Below are 24636 nucleotides of genomic sequence, written 5' to 3'. Positions count from 1 at the left end.
AATTTCAATACACAACACAGAAGGGTGTTTTCCTTCACCTGGTATTCAAAACAGATGCTCAGTAATAGCATCTCTTTTTACCTTTTGTCATCACTTTTACAGCACTTTGCAAAAAAAACCTGTGCTAAAAATTCTTAAATACCCAAGTACGTCTAAAACGTTTTATCCATTCACAGCCTTCTGCATTCTTGTATTGTACCTGAGGGGTGTTTATATTTGAAACACTTAGTTCCCTGCTTTTGTCCTCATGTCTGTAAAGTCCTGACGATGCCAGCCACCAACCAGGGTTGGCCAGAAGAGTTTGGGTTTCATCTCGGGGGCAATGGGCCTAGCTACATCCTGTCGGTGGAGGAGGGCAGCAGTGCGCACCTTGCTGGGCTGCAGCCGGGAGACCAGGTCCTGGAGATCGAAGGGCAGGACGTGTCCACATTGGGCACGCAGGCAGTCATAGCCCTGGCACAGGCCCAGAAGAACGTCCCTCCCAGCATTGGAGTGGTGTCCCGCATACAGCAGGTCAGGACCGTTGTGCTTCAACCCTACGAGAGCCAGCAAGATAAACGATTCAACAGCTGCTAGAAGATGTAGGGGAAATTGTCTTTGGCAGTTGAGTCTGAAAGTTTTTCCTTGCAGCTGTATTTTCTTAGCTGCCGTACAACCCGGTAGTGGGATATATATTGAAATGCAACAGGAGAGACAGTGAGATATTAGTACATCATAGTTGTACTTTAGTGTCTCAGTGGAAAATGATTAATTTTTAATTATTTAAACCTTACAGATAGATATTACGCCTGGCCCTGATGGTCGCTTTGGTTTCACCATCGTGGGAGACTGTCCTTTGCTAGTGGAGGACTGCTCGCCCAACTCTCCTGCTGGGCGCGGTGGTCTGCGGGCAGGAGACTACGTCATGGAGGTGAATGGGATCCCCGTGCGGCAGCATGAGACAGCGGCAGCCATGATCAAGGCTTCACAGGGTCGCACGCTGCGTCTCGGCGTGCTCTGCGTGGGCAATCGACAGAGTCGCGCAGGCGGGAGCATCAGAGAGTCCCATCAGGGTGGCGACGCTGGCATGCGGATGGACCGGAAACACAAGGCCCTCGAGTTCAACAGGAAGGTGAGCCTCAGCCTTCCCTGCTGCTGTCAGCGGAGACTTCTGAGTTTAGAGGAAGTGGGTCATCGCAGCTCCTCCTGACGTGGGAAGGTTTGCTCTGGGCATCCCTGCGTCTGGCAGGTTACCCCATGTAACAGGTTTTCAGCTCTCTTCATACTGCTAACAGTCGCAGGGCTGAGAGAGAATGATTGAATTAATGATTTCAGTTATGGAACTGATTTCTTGAGTGTTTCAAGAGATGGAACCCTGCATATACACTTGCCCACAGAAACCAGCACTGGGGAGTCTTATCTGACATGCTCTCTGGGATACTTACACTTGTAGACTGGAGGCTGATTTCTGTCTTGGCTGTGCTCCTGGCATCAATGTTTTAGCCTGGTTCTTTGTGAAACAGCCACTGAATGAAATGTGCTACAGAATTATCCATTTATGCAGCTGGGTGATATTTAATGTATCAGTTCAGGGAAAGTACCTTGATCAAGGGTACCGCAACGGGAGGGGGACTTGAACCGGGAGCCTACAGGTTGCAAGGTGACAGGTGATTGCAAGGTGATCGCGAAGTGACGGCTCTAAGCACTACCCTACCTGCTGCCTTGACATGAGGCTTGTTGGTTATGAAGCACCTCCTGTTGTGCGCTGCAGATTGAGCAGGTCCTAGGGGACGAGCCCGAGGTGCGGGACCGGCTGTTTGCGGTGCTGAAGCAGTACGCTGCCGAGCGGAAGGTAGAATATCTGGCCTCCATCCTACCGGACATCCTGACGACTGAGGAGCAACAGCAGCTCATTGCCAACATCAGGTAATGAGAGAAACCATGCTTTTGAAAACCACTCTGAGACCTACTGGACATAAAGGTGTTTCGAGACATTTCGGAAGGTGTTTTATTCTAATGATTGCGCTTGTAGCTGTGTTCTGTGACCAATATCTGATTTCACGTCCAGTCATCAAGCTCGACCTCAAACGTATCAGTGCTCACAGCTATCAAGACATGTAAAGATAATTTCTAAAATAATTCAGTCGCTGTGCACTATATTTGTATTCTTCGTCTTTCTTATATTACAAATGAGTAATAGTTAGTCTGGAAGATTTTTTGGGCTGAGGCAACTCAATGCTTTTAGCCAAAATTTATTCTTCTCTTTTTGTACGCAACCACTAGATGTGCAACTCTTTCGGACACTGTTTTATTAACAGTTTAGCAGTTGCCACGTAATGCAAAATTTTGTGACAAAAACATTTTTTTTTTTTCATTTGTAGTTGTTTATAGTGTTTATCCACAAAATACGTTCACTTGCTTTAAAGAACTTAATCTCAAAATTCATCCATGAATGGCATATGTTAAATAGACAGTCTTTTTCGGCATGAGTTGTATGAGTACGAAGGAGTTACCTTTACCTGAGAGGTCATGTCCTGTTACTACTGTTATAGGTTCATTTAATGAACTGGAAGAACCCTCTTGGAAATGTACCTGTGCTGCTGAACGTTTTGCAAGGGAGAGATTAAAGAGGCTTGCTGAGTGTCGGGCTAATGTAGGTAGGCTCCATCTGGAGCAGTAGGAAAGTGAGGAGTGGGGGATGGAAGTGGAATTCACAGCTAATCCAGGAACCTTCCCATTAAGGAATGAAATTAGGGTGACTACTCTCTGCGGTCCTAATAATTACTGCAGTGCACCAGTTCTAAGTGAGTGGGAATACTTGGACTCAGTGACTGACCAGACTCACTCAGCAGTGTCAGACATGATTGTGTGAAATTTTAAAGAAGTGTTTAAAAAAAAAAATTGATACCACCGCATCTAAAAGGGAATTCTAAAAGTCCTTTCACATGCATGCATGCTGAAGCGCTGAAGCTTTCATTGCATAAATGAGAATTCTGTGGCATGCTTTGCAGTACAAGGGCATGGTACAGAAGGCAGTGTGGAGCATAAGAATATGACCTTGTAATGTAAAGGTTGACATTTCCTTGAAAAGCTTCGGCTCTTCCACCAGCAAATGTGATTCTGCATTTATTCCACTAAAAATACTTAGCTGTATTAAAGGATGAAGTTATATGTTGCTGGGGGCCATGGTGGTGCAGCTGGTTTGGCCGGGTCTTGCTCTCTGGTGGGTCTGAGGTTCGAGTCCCGCTTGGGGTGCCCTGTGATGGACTGGCATCCTGTCCTGGGTGCATCCCCTCCCCCTCCAGACTTGCACCCTGTGGTGCCGGGTTAGGCTCCGGCTCGCTGTGACCCCACCTGGGACAAGTGGCTTCAACCAGTGTGTGTGTGTGTGTGTGTGTGTGTGTGTGTGTGTGTGTGTTTTATATGTTGCTTTGTAAAAAACGCTAAATAATACTAACACTATAATTAAAAATCACATCATATGCATCAGATCATCAATTTTCTGTACAATTTTCATTGTGTAAGATTAACATGATGTCTGAGTCTTTACTGTTGTTGCCTTGTAGTACAAGGATGGTAGGTTTCAGGATGGCCCCATTTCTGCCTGTGATTTCCCAAAAAAAAGGAGCATATTCATCCCCATTTTACACTGTTTCAGTCAATGTCGTTCAGATTATCACGGCATTACAAGTGTGCATCTGTCATTTGAGATAATTCATGTTACAGCCTAAAGCTAACCACGCAGATGAACATCTTCTAGGGAGAGTAACCGGCGTCCTCTCTTCTTTCAAAGTCGCAGAAGACTGACTGGATAGATACTACTTAACAGCACTTATACATGGGAAACTATGTTCATTAACTAAAGAACAAGAAAAAATAAGAGTAATTGAACATTCCTCCTAGATAATTCAGCTGTACAAACTGAGTCCAGTTCTTTCATTCAGAGTGACTTACGATTTTACCCATTCATAGACTTCAGGACATTCACATTATCCTGAAATAGTCCTGGATTACTGGAGTTCTTCAGCAGGGCCCCTAGTGATACTTCAGCCACTTACCTGCAAACCTGCATCCCTTAACTGCGCTCCAGTTCTATATTTTTGTAATTCAAAACCACGTACATGGCTGGGTATCAGCACTGTACTCGACGGAATAATTAATGTCATGCAAAATATCAAAGATAATGCAAATGATTGTGTATCTGGAGATGTGACTGGAATAGCAGCTGGACTAGATCCATTAAATAAAAATGTAAAAGTTTAATAGCTGCTGTGTACATCTGTAGCTATTCATAAGCAGAATATTTGCAGCTGTACATCAGCTGTCATACCATTACTGCTGCCAGAGGTGTACTGCTGAGAAATCCCTTGATTTCTCAATTCTAAGGGTTTATCATAAGATGCTTATGAAAAAGCACACACACACACACACACACACACACACACACACACAAGCAAGCTTTCTAGTGGATTTCCTTTTTCTTCAGCCATAAGATAATGGCAGCTTTGAAAACCCGACCTTGTTTTGCTGTGATATTTACTACTCAGCAGCTCTTTGATGCGTGATAATTATAACCTGGCATCATTTCCTTCAATTTAGAAACCAAGCTGTAGACACGAGTCCATTCCATTTAACACAAAAATATATGCGGTTAATTTTCCTGCCTCAGGATTATGACACCGCACAGAATACAATGAATTGCTTTGGGTAAGTACTGCTCTTGACTGTTTTTCCTTTACTGGTAATTTAGTTTGTAGTGGGTGAGTCACAGAAGTTTCTGATCACAGAACAGCATCTGAAATGGTTCAGTTTTTTAGAAATATTGGCTTTAATGGTTATGGGTTTTGATTATTCCGCTAAATACCTGCTACTGAAAAATGGTCATTAGCGGGATTTTTAAAATGGGATTTAAGACAGATATTTCCAGGCAGACGCTTTCGATGTATTGCTTAATCGGACCCAGTAAGCAACCTGTGGGTAACAATTATCAATTAATGAAATAATGACACAAAGTAATTTTATGGCAAAAATATGCACAATATATAACTTCTTTATGGCTGCTGGAAACCTCTTCACTGAAGCTAAAAATTTCTTCGGGGAATTGTGACCCCCTTAAAGCTCTTATTCAGGTAGCCATTATGCCTACCAGCACGAGAGCTGACATGCACCAGAAACCCAGTTCTACAAAAGAAATGCAAGGTCATGCATGTGGGGCATGAAAGAAGAAGTCAGATCATGTTAAAATTTACCCTTTGTGAACCGTGATATAAACGCTGTTTAATTTTAATGAAGTGCCACATGTGTATAATCCTGACTGACTGCATTATTATTATAACGTATCGAATTTTTAAACATCAGTGCAGCATGTAATATTTGTGTTACATTTAAAATTGAGCAAATTTACTTTTCTCTCTTTACAAAGCCATTGTCTTCTAGCTCAGTATTTCTAGTATAACATATCTGGATGAGGGTACGAAATACTGATTCTGAAATTAATGAAAATACATATTTAAATATTCCTAGATAAACACATACTCACAACTAGTTTGTTGATTCCATTATACTTTTTTTAGTTTAATTAGAGGTAATACTGATAGCATAAACTATATTTATCTGATTCACAGGATTCAGAATATTCAGAACAGGAAAGGTACTTATTTGAAGAAGTCATCACCCATGTAACATTTAGAAACCCCCGTCGGTTACAATAACTGCAGGAACATAGACAACTCTTTAATATTATCCTTTTATATTTAACAAAAGTATTTATTTTAGCATTTATTCATTTAATGGAAGCTTTTCTCCAAGGCGACGTGCATTTCAGAAAACAGTACAACAGTGCAGAGCACCAACAGATGCAGAGAAGTAAGGTGAAGTGTATTATTATAGAATATGTCATTAAAATAAATCCACTGTTCATACCTACATGCCTAAGTTTCTTTGACAACTGCTTAAATTCCTTAAAATCTCTAGTTGCATAAATTCCCTTATGAGTAGTTAGTTTCACAGTTTGGCATTGCAATTGAGACGTCCCCTTTTCCAGTTTGTAAAAATCTTGAATATTCCCAAAGGGTCCTTGTATTCTATTTTTAGCCAACCCAGTTATTTAAAAAATCATTGTACTTATTAGATGCGGACAGAAACAAAAAGTAACTTATCAAATAGAGGCGATACTAAATAATGTAACCATCCTGAAGGAATCAGTAATTATGGGGAAAATAAATATAACAAAACTAATTGTAGTTTTTTTGCATGGCCAGTAACAGTGGAGCCGTAGTGAACAGATTTTCATTCTTATGTGGAACTCTGAGTTGATCTGGTACGTGGGCAGATTTTTAAAAACTGTTAGTAACAAATCAATACAGAAATAAACCCATAATAATACAAATGGCCTGTTCCTCCAATTAAACAGCTTGCTCCTGCATCAGAAATGATGAAATTTGTGTTATAAAGTAAGACACATGAGCCCAAATCGCACTAATTAATGTACTGGTATTCTCCTAGTTTCCATGGAGACCACAGCACTTAGGGTGATCATATTGTGCCTTGTACTGGTGTAACTGTGGACCCAACTTGTAAGAACTCTGGTTTGGCCGTGTCTGACTCTGTAAACAATGTATCCAGAGGTAGGGATTAGGTGAGGAAACCAGCAAAAATCAATTATTTCATATGGTTGTTTTTTTGTCATCGCACCACACGTCTTAAAAGAACGCTGTGATTTGAGTTGTCCTGCGCTGGCACTGCCTTTAGTAACATTTTTAGCTAGGAACGTCTGATGTTTTGTTTCATTCATTCATTCATATTCAATACAAATTGAGAGCTGTGCTCTGTATGCATTTTTATGTGCTTCGAAATGTGATGACAAATACCAAAACAGTCCAAGGCTAAAGTTTTTCAACAAATGAAACAGTTGTCATGGTAACCGATTTGTTTTGTTGTAGTGCGCATTTTTTCTAAGCACACCTATATACAGTTCATTCCTGGACATTCTGTTTTCTGTCAAAATGCATCAAGTACTACGTGGTTTCATCGTTTTTACTCTGGTTTACTTTTACTGAAGTCGTGGCACTACTGTAAAAATAGGCATCTTTTGCCAAGTACCCCTATTCAAGCATTAAGAGCTGTTGAGGCAAATCTGTTCCTGTCTCATAGTGTTCCTGTTGAGACAAGCAGGTGTTCATCCAACAGGTGTGTGTGTGTGTGTGTGTTGGCGTGTGATGCTTCTGAATTTCTGCTCTGATTCTGTACCTGAGTAGCTCAAGCAATTATGAAATGACCTCTCGTCGCGCAGATCGTCCGTAACAGCATTGTGTGTCCTGAAATAAAGACTGTCTCAAAACCTAATTTGATGGCTTTGACATTTTGCTAACATATTATGCAGTTCTAGAGGAAGCTCACATTTTGAGTGATCTCCTTTCAATCGTTGTAGATGCTCTCTTGGTTTCTCTGAGTAAATGGCTGAATCATTAACTTGGCCAGAGTGAGTCATGCTTCACTAAGCGAAAGTGGTTTGTAATAAATGTGTGGGCCAGCCAACAGAGAAATTATGCAATCGACAAATTGTCAGAGCATGCTTGTAGTTAAGGTATCGCAAAGTTGCCCGTCTAGAGCAGAACTACCGGTCCTTTCTGGAAACAGCTACCGTATATAAGGGAGAATCATATCACAGAAGCAATTATCTTCGTAATTCTTAATTTCGCTTGTGCGCAGCATTTATTTAAACAGTTTTATTCTAGTGTGGTCCCAACATAGCAGTAGGTGGTTTTCTTCGAAAATTCATTTTTAATAACCTGTCTTTTCATTTTTCTGTACTAAGCACTAATTGTAAAGAATAATGGCTGCCTACTGATTTGTTTCAATTTAGCAAACTCTTTGTAAGGAGCTAATTTCCTGCAGCGAGACTAAGGGTGAGTGTGTGTGTGTGTGAGAGAGAGAGAGTGAGAGAGTAGCTGATCTCTAGAGGTGACAGTGTATTACTCTGTTCCCTCCCACATATGCGCTTCGCTGCTCTCTGTGAGCCATCGCACCCACTGCTCAGACAGAAAGCCTCACGCTTCAGACACGGCACGGGGAACAGCCCGGTCTCCATCCGTGCCCCCTTCTTTCTCATCTGGATTACAGATAATAGACAAAAACTGCTTACTGGTGTATTCAACACTTCTTTTAAGAGACATTTAAAACATTCCATCAATCACTTGCTTAGTGTTTTTTTTTTTCCTGTGTTACACTGGGCACAGTTATTCTGCTTGTTTGGGTCACGCTTTCTTATTTCTTCCCTTAGCTCTTCTTGGAAGGGAAGTGTGGCCACGTGGGCACTGGGGTTTCACGCGGGACGAAACTCTCATCTGGGCTCACCCGGGAGAGCCGGAGGAGACGCTTCGTACCGTGTCTCTGATGTCCACCTCCTTGTGTGATGCTTGCCAGGATCTTCATCCCCAAGAAGCACCGCCAGCGCTTTGATGAGGTGGTGTCCCAGAGCCTGGCTAGTCGCCTGTACCGGAGGAAGAGCGTGAGCGACCCCATCCAGAACCGTCTGCACCGCAGCCGCAGCGAAGACCCCCCTGAGCGGCTGCAGGTGTCCACGCGGGCCAGCTCTGTGCCCCGGTCCGGTGGGGAGGAGGACGCCTTCCCGACCAGAGGCCTGAGGAAGACTACGTCACTCATCACCGGGAACCCTGCTGCAGGATCTGGCCGCAGGTGAGTAGTCTGACTTCTTCCCAGTAGCCGCCTTGAAGTTTTTTCTGAAGGGCTTTCCAGCCGTGGGAAAACTCAAGCTTTCGTAAGGATGCCCCAACACGGTAAATAGCAATTAGTTTTCAAAGTCACTTGCTAACTGAAGATAGATTTACATTTGCTTTGAAATAATACTTATCCATTTATAATATTAAATTGAAAAAAATCACCTTCATTTACAGAAAGATGCTATATTAGGGTTGGGGTTTCATTTCTCAATGAAAATTATAGACGTTCTATATATATAAGGTCAAACACATCATTACAGACTGTTCATTGCACGGGCGATCAAGACAGTGATCTCTTAAGGGATAAATTGTTTCTCTTCATTTTTCTTAAAGGATAAATTGTTGTATTTTTTTTGTTTATCGCCTTCTGTGAAAAGAAAGGATTCACCTTCCAAACACATATGGTGTTGTCCTTACACATTGCTATAGCAACCAAACAAGTGCCAGTTGAAGAGGATGGACAGTCACCCAGGGGTAGAAGAAGTAGCCTTACAGTGTGCTGTCACACAGGGGTATAGTGGAATAATTATAGCAACATGTCTAAGGGAAAAGAGTTTAAAGTAATGGACAGGGACACAGTAAAAGCAGTCAGAAACAATGGGGTACCATCCAGTCTTCATAGAGGATTTTAACCTTGATGTTACTCAAAGTGACACACAGCAGTGCCTGGTACCTTTGTCAAGAACCCATAGTTATGGTAAGACCACAGTAAAGCTAAGAATTTATAGAAAAAGCTTTATCACAATAAGAAGCTACAGTTTTTCTCACAGTTTTCTACAGTTTTTCTTCTTTCATTTTATTTACAGGACAGTACGTATATATAGAGGTGGTACAAGTTTTGGATTTACTCTACGTGGACATGCACCTGTGTGGATTGACTCAGTTATTCCAGGTATGATTCAGTAGATTGTATTTTCATTTTGTTTATATCCTCTGGCTCTGTTCACATCTTGTTTTTTTGCTGGACAATTTTTTTCTTTTTTGATAAGTGCATTTTATTACAGTAGAATCTATGATATCTTATAATGAAAGATGATAATGCTGATCTTATGTGTTGCACTTCTATATGACATCCTTATTCACAAATTGAGATTGGCATTATTAATACCATGTTATTTACAATATTTTCAACGGCTCTGTTATGGATTACGTTTTATACAGATAGATTAATCAGCCACAAATGTAGATTGTTCACTTTTTTATGGTGGTTTTCATTATTTTTCAACAGGCCCCTAATATTAGTTGTCAAGTTCCTGCATCATCCACCGCATTTGATTTAATAATATAAAGTTATGCTCATAGACAAAAATATAATATGTGCTGTGACATTTAGGATGAAATGGAAGGGTATGGTATGGTATGACATGGTATGACAGGGACAGTGGAAAGTGGATAGGAGCTGCTAGTGTGAAATAATATACAGGTGTAGAGAGGGAAAAGCTGTCATGGAGCAGCACATAATGTAGTGGTTAAGGACTTGTTACCTGAAGACTGCCATTTCAAATTCTGCACTTCCCTCAAATAAGGTACATACCCTGAACTGCTCAAGCAAAATTTTTATAACTGGATAAAGAAGTCACTTTGGATAAAATTGACGGCTAAGGAAGGAACCATGCGAAAATGCAGACTGGAATGAAATAGGTTGTGTATGCATGGTGTTTACCACATGTGCTCATAGGTAACAGACGGTGGCTGTTCCAGATGTTCTCATAAGCTGAAATCCATTTAAACATAGACAACGAAGCTTAGTTTGTGCGATTCTTTTTCGTTCTTTAGGTGGCCCAGCAGAAAAATCTGGCCTTAAACCCGGAGACCGCATCCTCTTTCTCAATGGCCTGGACATGAGGTGTATATATGAAAGGATTTTTTTTTTTTTTTTACGGTTGAATGCAGTGTGGTCATAAAGATTGCTTGTTAGCCTCAGGTGTTGTATCCTAGGAAGGAGAGACAGAGTGTGGTATGTTTTCTAAGTTTAACTAGCCAAAGGGAAGAAAATGTTACTTAATATGGTTATTTCAAGATAGTTTTGCTTTGGGTATTCTATTCTGGATACAGTGGAAAAATGCTAAATGTCAGTCAGAATTCTAAAGAAGTGATTCAGTGCAGTTGAAAAATGGCACTATTTATTGTACATTTGGCCTATACTTACTAAAAAGTGTGTGTGTGTGTGTGTGTGTGTGTGTGTGTGTGTGTGTGTATAATATATAAATGCTTGACAGTTTTCAGTTTGGCAGTTATGAGAACCATTTCTTTCATTCAACAAAGATTTAATGAAATTATTACAATGTCAAGTATGCCTAAGAAATTACGAGATTTCAAGTTGATTTCACGTTTTAAATATGGTTATTATTAGTTTGCGAATATGTTTGTGTGTGTCTATGCATTTAGTAATATACAACTTTGTTCTGGATTGCCTGAAAATTGTTCCAACTTAGGCTACTTGACTTCCTTTGACACAACTGACCACATGGCTGCTGGAATGCGGTAATTGTCTCATAGTCCATATTAAGGATATCAGCAGTACATGTGCTTTATTGTGTGGTGTCTGTGTGTGTTTCCACGTGTGTTGGTCCTGTGTCTGCTCACCAGGAACTGCTCCCATGAGAAGGTAGTGTCCATGCTGCAGGGCAGCGGTGCAATGCCCACCTTGGTGGTGGAGGATGGACCTCCTACCTTCATGCTGTCAGAGCCCGAGCAGGAAGAGCCACCCCCCCGTTCCCGCTCCCGATCCCGTTCGCCGGTGCTGAGTTCCCTGCAGTGGGTGGCAGAGATCCTGCCGTCCAGCATCCGTGTCCACGGCCGCACCTTCAGCCAGCAACTGGAGCACCTCCTTACCCTGCAGGAGCGCTACACCATCTGCAAGGCCCTGGAAACCTTCTTTCAGCACAGGTTTGATGCCACTGCACTCTCAAGTGTGCTCCACCGACAACGCAGACCCAGCGGCGGAAAGGCCAACCCCAGAAGTGTAGTCGCGGAGACATTGCTCTGCTCTCCTGTGTGCAGGAATGTGGACACACTCATCGTGGATGTGTTTCCTGTGCTGGACACCCCAGCCAAGCAAGTGATCTGGAAATTCATCTTCCAGCTGTTGACTTACGAGGAGCAGGAGCACTGTCAGCAGAAGATCTCTCGCTTCCTGGGGTACAAAATGGCAGGTGTGTTCCAGCGCCCTACGCTAGGATATTGCACTGAAGTCTGGTCCTGTGCATGTCGGATGGTACTTCGTCTGCTCTAACTTGGTGCACCGTTGCGTGTTTTTGACAGCAGCAGAGGAGGCGGAGATTGGGCCGGACGCCCACCGGCGCAGCAGCTCTGTGAAAGTAACTGGAACCACGTACAAAACCAGCGTGCGTGGAAGGAGCACCGATGATTCCGTCATAGGCACTCACCTGGGAATGGGTACTCACTCTCCTTTTTATCGTCCGCATTGTTGAGCCAGCACGCTGTACAGTCAGCATGCTACAGAGCCATCTTCAGCACAGTTACTCATAACATCAATACTTGAGCGCTCCCCTGTTCTCCTATTTTATACTAACTGAAAGTATATACACGTGATACCTTGGGGATGTGGCCTTGCAAGTCAGCGTGATGTCTGGCTCTGATCAGCCTCGTTGACGGCCGCATCCACGGAATATCATGGATTATTTTTTTAAAAAAAGCAAATTCTTCCAGGTTTTCCTTTCTTTTTAAGTATCATTTTGATGTAATTTAGATGACAGCGTCTCGAGTTGGTTGAGGGAAGCTAAGATCGTATGTGGGAAGTTCCAAGGAGATTTCTGTTGCTTATGCTGTGTGGGTGAAAACTTCAATATTATGCTAGAGTTATGTTAGCGGGGTCATCTAATTATTCCGGCAGATAGCATGGGCCTCCATGGTGTGTTTAGTGCAGTATAAAATCTCACGGATCACTGTGGAGAAACTGTTGAGGGAAATTATTTTTCGTTACTCTTTCTCATGTCATAGCCAGATGATGTCTTTTTTTTTCTTTAGAGCATTGATATAAATTTGAATTATATCTAAGTTGGAGATGTCGGTTCAGCATCGCAGCATTCCAAATGTCCAAAGCTCTGCATTCTCGCAGTTGTTGGTGTTTTGCCAAGATGCTGTGCCCCCATTCCTCCAGTTAAGTCTACGCTTCTGTGGAAATCATTAATCATTATGGAGAAAGAAAAAAACACTATTTCCTTCCCCATAGTTAATGATGCTTTAAAAAAATCTGAAAAAATCTTTTCTTCAGGATAGATTAGAAAACAAAGTTCAACATATTTTAGATACTGAGTTCCATGAAGAAGACTAATATTTTCTGCTGTGTTAACACTATGGTTGCAGGATTAGACGCATGTTAATTTATGGCAAATACAAGCTTCCCTCCTATAATGAAAGCTCCTTTTATGAGAATTCCAATTGACAAGCATACGTGAATTGTACCATAAAACTTGCATAGCAAGCTATGAACACATTTATGAGAAACCTTATTCCTTCAGAGAAGAAACATTTTATTTCACAGCATGAGCCTTAGGAATGGTCAACACGGTTGACCATCAAGCCCATGGAGGGGTGTGGCTTCTCCTGTACGTTTCTGTTGTCACCAGAGGTCGATCGAGTAGCCAAACACAGTACTTAAGTAAATTACTTAAGTAATTATATGATACAACTACTTGATACAAGCTTTTCCAGACCAATTTTATTCATCGTGTTTTGAATTTATTATACTTATATCTGAGACTTTTACAGAAAGTACCCTGTAGGTGAATAAACAGAGGTGCATGTTTATTATTAGTTTTTTGATTGCAAACTGAAAGTGCCCAGGTGCTGACAATATGTCTATGTAATGAATTTTTCTGATTTTTCTGGGCAGTTTTCTTGTGTCCTCATTCTCAAATGAGACATGTCTTTGATATTTAAGGCCAATCACCTTTTAAAACTTTTCCAACTCACTCTCCTTTCTCTATCCCACTGTTTAATTCCGTTGTGCCACCTGTTGTGTAGGAGGAAAGCGACAGTCCCTTGCATGTATAAAGCAGAACACCTAGAATATGATATTGTAGTGATGACTTTTATTTATTTTCAGACATTTTAAAGTAGACCTTAGTTTTGCTTCAAGTTAATAACAAGTGGGGGGGGGGCGTGGTGGTGCAGCGGGTTCGGCTGGTGCCCGCTGTGTGGTGGGTCTGGGGTCCGAGTCCTACTTTGGGTGCCTTGCAGCGGACTGGCATCCTGTCCTGGGTGTGTCCCCTCCCCCCTCGGACTTGTACTCTCCCTTGCTGGGCTAGGCCCCGTCTTGCCATGACCCCCCCCCACCTTGGGACAAGCAGTTGTGGACATTGTGTGTGTGTGTTTTAATAACAAATAATAATCTAGTGTCCTGTCCACCGGGGGTGCGGTGGCGCAGTGGGTTGGACCACGGTCCTGCTCTCCGGTGGGTCTGGGGTTCGAGTCCTGCTTGGGGTGCCTTGCGACGGACTGGCATCCCGTCCTGGGTGTGTCCCCTCCCCCTCTAGCCTTACGCCCTGTGTTGCTGGGTAGGCTCCAGTTCCCCGCGACCCTGTATGGGACAAGCGGTTCAGAGAGAGAGAGAGAGTGTGTGTGTGTGTGTGTCCTGTCCACAGAGTTTCCTGTTTCAGGATAGATTAACATAGATCTCTATAATCATCTATAATAATAATGAGCCCTAATGTGGAAAAAATGAAAGAGCATGCTGAATTGATACAACACATATAATTCTCTTAAATGAGTGCTGCTACAAATTACTTTGTGGATGAATTACTTTTATTATTCACTAATCAAAAATGATACTTTAGAAACAGCACAGCAGAGAGCGGTTATAAGCATTGAGTGATTACAGTGGTTGACAATTGCCTTGTTCTAATAATAAAAATAATAATAATCTTTTTTTTGTCCAGCCTATTTAAAAGTAGCTTCACAATATAAGAAGATGTAAGGGTTACAACTCTTAAGCAATCTACAAAAATTTTTGCAATATTTGCATTAAAACAATAAAAGAACAACAGAAAACATCAATTTTAACAGCCCCAGGTACATGGTCCAGATTTAAGGCCACAGCCCATTAGCTGTGAGGCACCTGCTGCACCATTGTGCCATACAGGAAAAACAGCATAGCAGAAGAAAATAAAAGGGTAAAATAACAAAGATAAATAATTATACTGAAGGAGGAAAGGAGACAGAAAAAAGAAATATGCAAACTTGGCATAAACTGCATAATCAGTTTTGAACAAGCCAGGAATTACTGGTGGCCTAAGCGGTTCGTTTATTCTGGATTTTGGTTTTACGTCATTTGATTTTCTTCATGTTTTGCTTGTTCGGTGAAAAAAAGTGGTGAATGGGTGAAACTAGTCTGTGAATTTTCTGTTCACGAGAATTCTCTTTACAAGCAAATCTTCAGGAATGAGTTATACGAGGGAAGACTATTTCTTTCTCGAATGAGCTTCTGCATAATTTCTGTTGCTTCTTTACTCTGCGTGGCATGTTTTGTGCTTTAACACATGTGAGGATCAGTCGCCTGGCATGTGTACATTGTCTTGGAGACTCCCTTTTCTGTGTCTCAGGGGCTTTTAGTGACTCTGTGGAGTTGGGGATGAGACTGGGGCCAGGAGAGAGGCAATCCGGTGACGGGACATCCCTCCCAGAGACCCCAAATCAAAAAAGCGTGGGTACATCTTGGAGTGCACAGATGCACAACTGACTCTGCTTTTCCAACAAAGTTCTTTTCAAATAACTGAGTAACCATGCCCCCAACCCATAGATGTCAGGAGAGTATGCCGGGGTCGAGAGTGTGTGTGCGGCACAGAGCATGACGTCGCATCCAAGGGGGGCCTCGCCTGCCTCTGATACTCTGGCTGACCCAGACGGCCAAGCGCACTCCCTCTCCCCTTCCATGCACACTAATGCAGGTACCCTGAGCTTTCCACTCCACCGGGTGTGTTTCCCCCACTGGCGCTTCAAAACGGAAGTGATCAGTTTATTAATGCAATGGTGTCATGCAAGAGCATCTCACTGAAACCAATTATATAATGATGGCAGTTTTTGCCACAATATAATTGATTATAGACTGATGCGGTGCCAACATCATGCTTTATGTTACATGCTGTATATAATGGTATGGTTTTGCTGGGATTATTCAAGGAGGCAAGTGAGTCTTTTTCAGCGAATACCTATGTATGGTGTCGTGCTGAGCGGTGCCATATTACAATCTGCTCCACAGGACTGGGCAAAATTACCCCCTCTTTTTCTTGGAGCGAGCACCGCCCACAGTTCAGGTACTACCAACAAGCCGTTCCGGGTAGTGCCGAATCTAATCCTTACGTCAGCCTGGACAGCCCCCTACCCTCACCCCAGGCCTCCGACTACCCGCCAAGCCCACCATCCCGCCACAAAAAGCTCTTCACCTTCTCGCGACCACCTCGCAGCAAGGACACAGACAAGTTCCTGGACGCCCTGAGCGAGCAGCTCGGCCACCCTGTCACTACTGTGGATGACTTCCTGTCAATGGAAACCGACTATGAAGAGGTCAGTGTTTTGCCGACTATATAAACACACCCCTGATGCTTTCCCATGTGTTTCTGACAGCCGCGCTTCCACCAGCGAACCCGTTTTCTGTTAAACGCAGTTGACTCAGTGACTCAGAAGAAAATTCAAGCTGTACATGAAGTCAAATAAAGGAAAAAACACGAGAGAGCAGCGTATACTGTGAAAAGTTTTGTGCTGAAACGCAATATATTTCAGATAATTCCATATTTATGAGTGCTGTCCTTTGGTTACTTTCTAAATGGGTGTGAAAACCATACGAGCCTGTTTTCCAGATGAGCTTCCAAGATGAGCAAGAAGCAAGTTTCTTACCGCTTGAGCTGAGCAGTGTCAGCAACGAGCATCAGAGCAGCAGCGAGGACGCCGTCTCCTTGACCTACTCCTCCAGTTCAGACCACATCCCCCCACCTCCCCAGAGCCCTCCACCACCCCCACCCATTCAGTTCAATGACCCTCCTCTGCTCGTGGATCTCAGCCCCGAGCGTTCGCCGAGACCTCAGGTGCCCTTCCAGCGCTACCCCATCCCTCCCCCACCGCCTCCACCCCGCATCCAACTGCCAGCCCGCCACTCTTCGTACAAAGTGGTTTCCAGCAGCGAGGACCTCCAGAGCTTTCAGGTGCATCCCTCCCTCCCGCCTTACCTATCGCCCCAACCCAGATACCAAAGCGACCCCAGTCTGCAACAGGTGAAGCAGCCTTACCCAAGTCTGCAAAGCCGCCCGTCACCCGAGGCATCCCCTCAGCCTACACGACTCAGTCAGCGCTCCCACCGCCTCAACCAGCTCCAGCAGAGCCAGCAAACTCACAGGGCCGCAACGCAGCCCAGCCCGCAGCCGGGCACCCAACCCAGCCCCCAGCCGAGCCCACAGCCCCAGCCACACTACACCCACCAGACCCACACCCCAGGGTTTAACCAGCCTCGCGAGAGCCCCCGGCCACTCCACCGCCCTGACACGCTCGTGTCAAACAACCTCGGTCAATCCAAGATGCTTCAGCCACCACCCCCACCCCCGCCACCCCCTCCTCCTTGTGTACCGCCGCCATTGCCACGGTCCCCCAGCTATAACCCCGATTCCAACCACATGAGTGTGAAGCGACTCCGATGGGAGCAGGTGGAGAACTCCGAAGGCACCATCTGGGGACAGGTAGGTACACCATAGGCTGCTTTTACTTTTGGTAAACTGAGGTGGAATCCCTAGTTTTATTGCCTGGTAATGAAAAATAAACGGTGCAACCTCATCCTGACTGAGGCCTCTTAATCTGATGGTGTTGCAGCTTGGGGAGGACTCTGACTATGACAAACTGAGCGACATGGTGAAGTACCTTGATTTAGAGCTGCATTTCGGAACACAGAGGAAACCCAGTGAGTAATGTGATGCGCTCGTCTTCATTGTATCACACCACGTGCGGACGGAAAACGGCTCCCCGAGCATCTCATCCGAACATAAGGGGAGATCATGAACAAAGACGCTCGCCAGAACGTCTTTGCCCTGCGAAAACGCAGCCTTCCTCCAGCAGTGCTTAGCCAGACCAAACGCTGAATCTTTTTCCCATATTTGTCACTATCGTAACATTTATTACAAATATATGCTTATGAATATTTGGTTAGCTTCATATTTCCATTCCAACATGGTACAATAATAATACATTTGAATACTTCCAACTGCGGGTTTAAATCTAAGCAACTTGTTTTGACCTTTATGTAATTAGTTCTCGTGTTTGTTTTGCTGATTTCACCACTATATTGTCACGTGAATAATCCCGCTTTGCTGATAGTACTGATTGTCCCTCCAGGTTTACTTATTTCTCACATTTAACGCGTGAATTTATGTTTTTAATTCCAAAGGCGTAATTCCTGTTCAGAAAATGCTCAGTAGCATAAAATACCAAACTTTAGACAATTAATGGAAATTTTAATTACTCTTGTTGCGGATAAATAATTAATGTGTTATACCAATCCAGAGATCATTTTACCCCTGCTTGTCTCATCTGTGCTGTCTTGTGTTTGCCCTTTCAGCTGAAGGTGGCCACTCTTTCCTTGGAGAACCTTGAATTAATCCGTTCAAGGCCTCTGAGACACACCCTCCATGCTCTCCTTGTTAACGCCCCACTGTTATCATTCTTCATGACCATATCACTTTAACCAGTGCTGGGGTGGAGAGCATGGATCCTAACGCTGGGATTAAATATGTCAGTCTCTCTTCCAGAGCCCACCATCCTCCCGGAGAGTTTTAAAAAGAAAGACGTGGTTGAAATACTTTCACACAAAAAGGCCTACAATGCCTGTGAGTACGTCCGTCACTTTGTCAGTGGGAAGGTCACTTCTACACCCTAGGTGACTCGATTGATCGACACTGGGAGCCATTTTTCATTTTCTGCTGCAGCCAAACGTAGCACCTGGGAATTTAATCTCACAGATTCGAGTTACAGCTCTGAGTTGTACTATACGTACTCTGCGATGTCCTGTGAGATGATTTCTGATCTGCGTGGGGCTCCTCGCAGCCATCCTGATCGCGCACCTGAAGCTGTCGCCAGCAGAGCTGCGCCAGGTGCTGATGACCATGAGCACGGACCGGCTAGAGCCGTCACACATCAAGCAGCTGCTGCTTTACGCACCCGACGAGGACGAGGTGAAGCAGTACGAGCAGTACAGCCACGATCCCAGCAAGCTGAGTGAGCCTGACCAGTTTGTCCTCCAGGTACCGCATCCCTCCCACTGGGGAAGTGCACCTCTGCTGAACCGTGTTTTGCCGGTTTCTCTTTCACAAAAATGTATAAAATATTTGTGCAGGCGCGTGCATATGTATATTTGCACGTGTTCCCCTAGTCACAAAGTCAGTACAACCTGAAAGAACCTGTAGTTTGTGGATGTCTCCAGAAGGTGAAATAACCCTGGCTTTTTTAAAGCAAATAACTGCCTGTTTGTAGTGTTCATTATTAACTTTAATATGCCTTCAGTTGGGGGCACGGTGGTGCAGTGGGTTGGAGCGGGTTCTGCTCTCCAGTGGGTTTGGGGTTCGAGTCCCGCTTGGGGTGCCTTGTGACAGACTGGCGTCCCGTCCTGGGTTTGCCCCTTCCCTCTCCACCCTTTTGCCCTGTGTTGCCGGGTTAGGCTCCGGCTCCCCGTGACCCCGTATTGGACAAGCGGGTTCAGACGGTGTGTGTGTGTGTGTGCTTTCAGTTTTGCTAGGCTGAGGTAAGGAGTTCATTCATTGAATTAAAACAGCACACAACATGAAGTCACCCCACGTTTACAGGAAAACAAACATGTACCTCTGTGTTTGAGCTCGTATATCATGCGCTTGGTTGCAGATGCTGTCAGTCCCCGACTATAAGATGCGCTTGAGAAGTCTGCACTTTAAGACCACGCTGCAGGAGAAAACCGAGGAGTTGAAAGTTAGCTACGAGTACATCCACAAGGCTTCCTTCGAGCTGAAGAACAGCAAAAGGCTGGCAAAGATCCTGGAGGTACATCACCCGTCCGTCCTCACTTAGAGGGACAACATTCGGGCAAACATAGTGGTACAGTTACATTATCGGTGTAATGCTTTGCTTGATTGACTTGTTCTGCTTACTCATAACCCTTGTATACTGTGTACATGTATGGACAGCATTAATTATATCGTTCAATGGTACAGTATCGGTGAATCTTTGTACTCTGCATAAGGAGAATTTATACAGTGTGAGATATTTCTAATACTGATCTTAAAGGTTTCAGGAAAACTGGTCGATGAAGCAAAGTGTTCATAACATTTTTTTAAAGAATAATTTTAAATTCTAAATAAAATGTAGTCAGCCATATGTGGTCACATCCTGTAGAGCAATCAAGCTGCAGCAGTATTCTGTTGTTTTCACAGAAAAAGTAGCTAGCAAATGCAAAATGAACAGTGTTTCACTATGTTCCCTGTAAACTCCACATCTGGGGGTATGCTTTATATAGACTGTGCGGAAGGCTCTTGCGCTTCACCCCTTTATAGGACACTTTCAACCAGGAAACTGGTATGTCTTTAAAGCCATTCTACTCAAATTATAGAGAGGATAAGTGTTATTTTGGCTCAATTTGTAATTACAATCAAACAGAAAACCATTAAATTCTACAAGGAAATGGTGGTTCACGGTAACATCTCAGCTATGTTTATCTTGCTCTACTTGTCTCCTACAGTTTGTGCTGGCGATGGGGAATTATCTGAACAATGGTCAACCAAAGACTAACAAAACCACTGGATTTAAAATCAACTTTCTCACAGAGGTAACTGTACTCAGGCAGTTCTTTTAAGAACTGCATTCAAGCATAGAATTGGATTTAAAGGAACTGGTGATGGCTTTGCAGGATCTCGGGGCTCAGTGTTGTTACTGTCACCAGCGCATGTAAACTTGAGCTTGAAGTTTTAGCTTTCGTGTGAATTTGGTCCCTTAGAAAATGTCTTGTAGGGCACATATTAAAAGAACCCTCAGTAAATTGGCCAAATTTTGTCATTAAATAGTTTTTCCTCTGGGACTTTTTTGTAACATTTAGTACAGTGCTAGGGAACACAGCAGCTCATTAAGACTGCTGCAAAGTAGGTTATCATTATATATTTTCGTAACGCTTCAGTAGGAAGCTATGTTCCAGAGCACTCCGAGTTGTCTCACTTGACTAAGATACAGACTATGGAAATAAATGGTGTCAAATTTAAAAATGTGATTTCATGTTCATCAGAGCAATTGCCGCTTCATTCTAGACAGGCTTGTACTAAATCAATACTTTTAAAATCTGGATAATCCTAATTTTATGTTGAAAATAATAATAAACTGTAACTACCTTTCTGACTTTTCCTAAATATCTTTTAACTATATCTCATTTCCATCAGATATTCATCTTTTTTCCTTTTGCATAAATGTTTTATGAGCTTGAAATAGTGTATTCCAATGACTGGAAGAATTTTTAAGTTTCTTAACTGCAGAAGTGTACAGTGTGTGTGACCATAACTCCTTACAATATACAATATATTTCCTAGTTTCTTTCAAAATTATCTCACATTTGTATAGTAATGTTCATGTAATTTTTACAAATTATTGCCGGGTACGTCTCTTTCATTGCGCTACAGCTCAGTACTACCAAAACCGTTGATGGGAAGTCAACTTTCCTACACATTCTTGCCAAATCATTAAGCCAACACTTTCCAGAACTTCTGGGTTTTGCCAAGGACCTTACAACAGTACCACTGGCTGCCAAAGGTAAACAAATGCTTCACATGTGTTGTCTATTAAAGTGTAAATTGTTTAATATGATTTTTGCCAGAAAAAAGTCCCCACTGAACTGTTTAATAATAGAAAACACCACTGAAATCTTATACGTAACAGATAAAATCAGAATATTGCTCTAAGCAGTTTTGGGTTAGAGTCTAAAGTCCCTGTTTTGATTTATACAATTTGCGTAGAACTGACTTATGGAAATCTGTAAGTTCTCATTTTATACTGGAAAGCTACAAAGTTGTTTTTTTCAAAAACAAGATGCAAAATGCTAAACTGGTACTGTTTCTTCACCATGCAGTCAATCAGAAATCCATCACAGCAGACCTTCATGACCTTCAGTCAACCATACAAGAGATCAGGATTGCCTGCCAAAGAATGCCGCCCACAGATGAAGATCGCTTTGCAATCGTGATGAGTGTATCCTCTAGAACTGTCCTACAAGCATTAACTACTTGCTCTCTCTATTGATAACTTATCTGTCTAATGCAGAGTTGCAGTGGTCCAGAGCCTATCTCTGAAACAAAGGGTATGAGGCAGGGTACACCCTGGACAGGACATCTGTCTACCACAGGAAAAACACACACTCATACACACAATGAGCAATTTAGAGTCACCAATTCACCTCAAGCACATCTAATTGGACTGTGGAAGGAAACCCATGCAAACACAAGAACATGCAAACTCCCACAGACTGAATGGAGGTTGAACCCATGTTCAATCACACAGTCCAGCTACTGTGAGGAACCAGCACTGCCTGCTCCAGTACCATGCCATTCAAGCAATAACTATTCAAAAATGTTAGAGAAGAAACACTGGTAGAGTGTCAACATCTGATGCAAGACAAATATTATTCACTTAAAGCTGTGATATTTACATTTATTTATTTAGCAGACGCTTTTCTCAAAAGCGACTTCCAATGAACTCTATGTAGTGTTATCAGCCCACACACCTTATTCACCACGGTAACTTACACTGCTAGTACAGTACACTACTTACAATGGGTCACTCATCCATACATCATGATATTACATAATATCATGTATCATATAATGATACAGTACATGATATCACAAAATGCACAGAATTACTACATACACATATCCTGTTTAGGAAAACTGAAGGTTAAATACATGCCAACAAGTTTGATATCATTGTTCAATTTGTTGAACATAAAACCTCATTTTAGTTGCTTCTAGTACCTTTGTAAAGTTGGCCTGTGTACCAGTGCCTACAATCTCATATATAACCCACAATATCAAAATATTTACTGAAGCCCAGCTTTATGTGCTATATAGTTTCAAGTGAATGCACATATAGAATCACCCTGCTGGAAAAGAAATGTAGGTCTAAAGCTTTGCTACCCTGAGTCAAGTAAAGGCGGGTGAAACTCATAACAGACTGATTGATCTCTTGCATTATAGCTGATCTGTCAGTTTTTCATTTGAAACTATGAGGAATACCTTTCTATGCTGTTGTCCAACGCTTTGACATCAGTGTGACAGAACTTTCTGGAAAACCGCCATCCGACAGTGCAGTCTCTAGAGTCCCTGCAGCAGCGAGCCATGGATGAGTTTGCCAAAGTTGCTTCTTACTTTGGAGAAGACAGCAAGGCCACCACCACTGAAGCCTTCTTTGGCATTTTTGCCGAATTCATTTCAAAGTTTGAGGTGAGCTGGCATCTGCTTTCTTAGAAGTCACTGTAAAACATTAACTATTACATTCCTTTGTTCAGTAATTTAGTAAAACTTTGTTTAGATGTTTAAGAACACAGACATTTTCAAGGATCTGTAAATAGAAAGAAAGACAAACATCCTAAAGGTGATGACAGCTGGTGTCATTTCATAACACAGACTACCTGAGGTAAGAGCAAATTGGGCATACAATGCAGTGTTCCCCATACCTCCCATCAGATCCAGTAATATATGAAGTGAAGCTGTGTTAAAACAACTGTAAAGATGTTGCGTGCCACAGTCCTCTTCAGCACAGCGTTGTCTTTCAGAGAGCTTTCCATGAGACCCAACTCATGGAATACGCCAGGAGCCCAAGCATGGCATCTCCACTGGCTTGGTGAGAAGATGCTGAAGGCAGTGCCAAGAAGACACACAACCCCTCCCCGACCACCACTGCACAGCACAGTTCCCCTGAAGACTGTCAGCTAACTACAAGTTTGAAGAGTAATGACAGCGGCAGAAGTTCACATACTTCACATGTACAATAATGGTGGCATTTGTTTATATGTAAGATTTTATACTCATATTTAACAGTAAATTTGCAGGTGTATATTATTATATATAAAGCTGGAAACATAAGAAACACATAATGGTCTTAACATGTACATCATCCCTGTATAGAACTGTTAAAAAGATATATACACTACTGCCTAAAAGAGGTTTAGCTGATCAGTAGCTATTAGAGCAGAACACATCACGGAACATGAAAGTAATGTTATATTTTTATGTTTCAACAAATCCACTCAAAATCTGGATTTGTATTAAATCCTAGAGATTATCGGAACAATAATCACATCAAATGAGATTTTGAAAACATTCTTTCACAGTGGTTACCGATCAAGCTTTAACTTTAAGACGAAAACAGCACTTTATTTGTCTAGACATAAGAGCTGAGAAGAGCTAAACATCTGTTTGTACGTATTACAAAATTTTATGCCAGTAATGTACAGTTCAGATATACAGTATATTTACATATATATTTCATAAAAATTGTAGTCTCATAAAATGACTTACATCATGGAGAACATCTATAACTGTATTATATTAAACTGACCTTTACAGCAAACTCTTGGATAATAGGAATATATTCAAGTGGTCATGGTAGTACTTGAAAGACAGAACTCACATTTTATTTTTTCTATATATTTAATTGGGAATAAGAAAGTAAAGCGTAAACAGGCATGGACTGGAGAATGTGAAGGCTCTTACTGTGATGTAACTGCTCTCACTACTTGCTTTTGTACTGTGTTTGGAGTCCTTCAAAAGATAATTTAAGTCTGTTCCTCATCTGCAGAGTATTGCACTGGACTCAATAAGCAATTACATAAAAGCGTAATCCTTCCTGTGCATGTAGTCGCCTATTTCCTGACTTATTTTGGGAGCTTTCTGCGCTTTAGTTTTACAAG

At 42.5% G+C, this 24636-nt stretch overlaps 1 protein-coding gene across 1 annotated transcript; it reads left to right on the top strand.

Moving 5' to 3' along the window:
* Nucleotides 1-267: 267 nt before the first annotated feature.
* Nucleotides 268-24090, top strand: grid2ipb (glutamate receptor, ionotropic, delta 2 (Grid2) interacting protein, b). Its single transcript, XM_029246984.1, has 21 exons — nucleotides 268-513; nucleotides 776-1111; nucleotides 1751-1905; nucleotides 8404-8676; nucleotides 9527-9612; nucleotides 10497-10566; nucleotides 11310-11609; nucleotides 11724-11877; nucleotides 11996-12119; nucleotides 15943-16247; nucleotides 16541-17046; nucleotides 17128-17410; nucleotides 17541-17628; nucleotides 18461-18550; nucleotides 18768-18964; nucleotides 19578-19733; nucleotides 20428-20514; nucleotides 21353-21482; nucleotides 21799-21917; nucleotides 23003-23167; nucleotides 23500-24090. Exons 1-21 carry the CDS (start codon nucleotides 268-270, stop codon nucleotides 23569-23571), a joined length of 3942 nt encoding a protein of 1313 aa, XP_029102817.1. The 3' UTR covers nucleotides 23572-24090.
* The last annotated feature ends 546 nt before the right edge of the window (nucleotides 24091-24636 follow it).

Source organism: Scleropages formosus, chromosome 20 (assembly GCF_900964775.1).
Source record: "Scleropages formosus chromosome 20, fSclFor1.1, whole genome shotgun sequence".
NCBI lineage: Eukaryota > Metazoa > Chordata > Actinopteri > Osteoglossiformes > Osteoglossidae > Scleropages > Scleropages formosus.
This window is presented reverse-complemented; position numbering and strand designations above follow the sequence as displayed.

What these genes read in the sequence shown, in the direction of transcription:
- grid2ipb (XM_029246984.1), top strand. Translation starts at nt 268, where the DNA reads ATGCCAGCCACCAACCAGGGTTGGCCAGAAGAGTTTGGGTTTCATCTC. An exon ending in GAAACCTTCTTTCAGCACAG is followed by an intron (nt 11,610 to 11,723) that starts GTTTGATGCCAC and finishes TCCTGTGTGCAG; the next exon opens with GAATGTGGACACACTCATCG. An exon ending in AAGGCACCATCTGGGGACAG is followed by an intron (nt 17,411 to 17,540) that starts GTAGGTACACCA and finishes ATGGTGTTGCAG; the next exon opens with CTTGGGGAGGACTCTGACTA.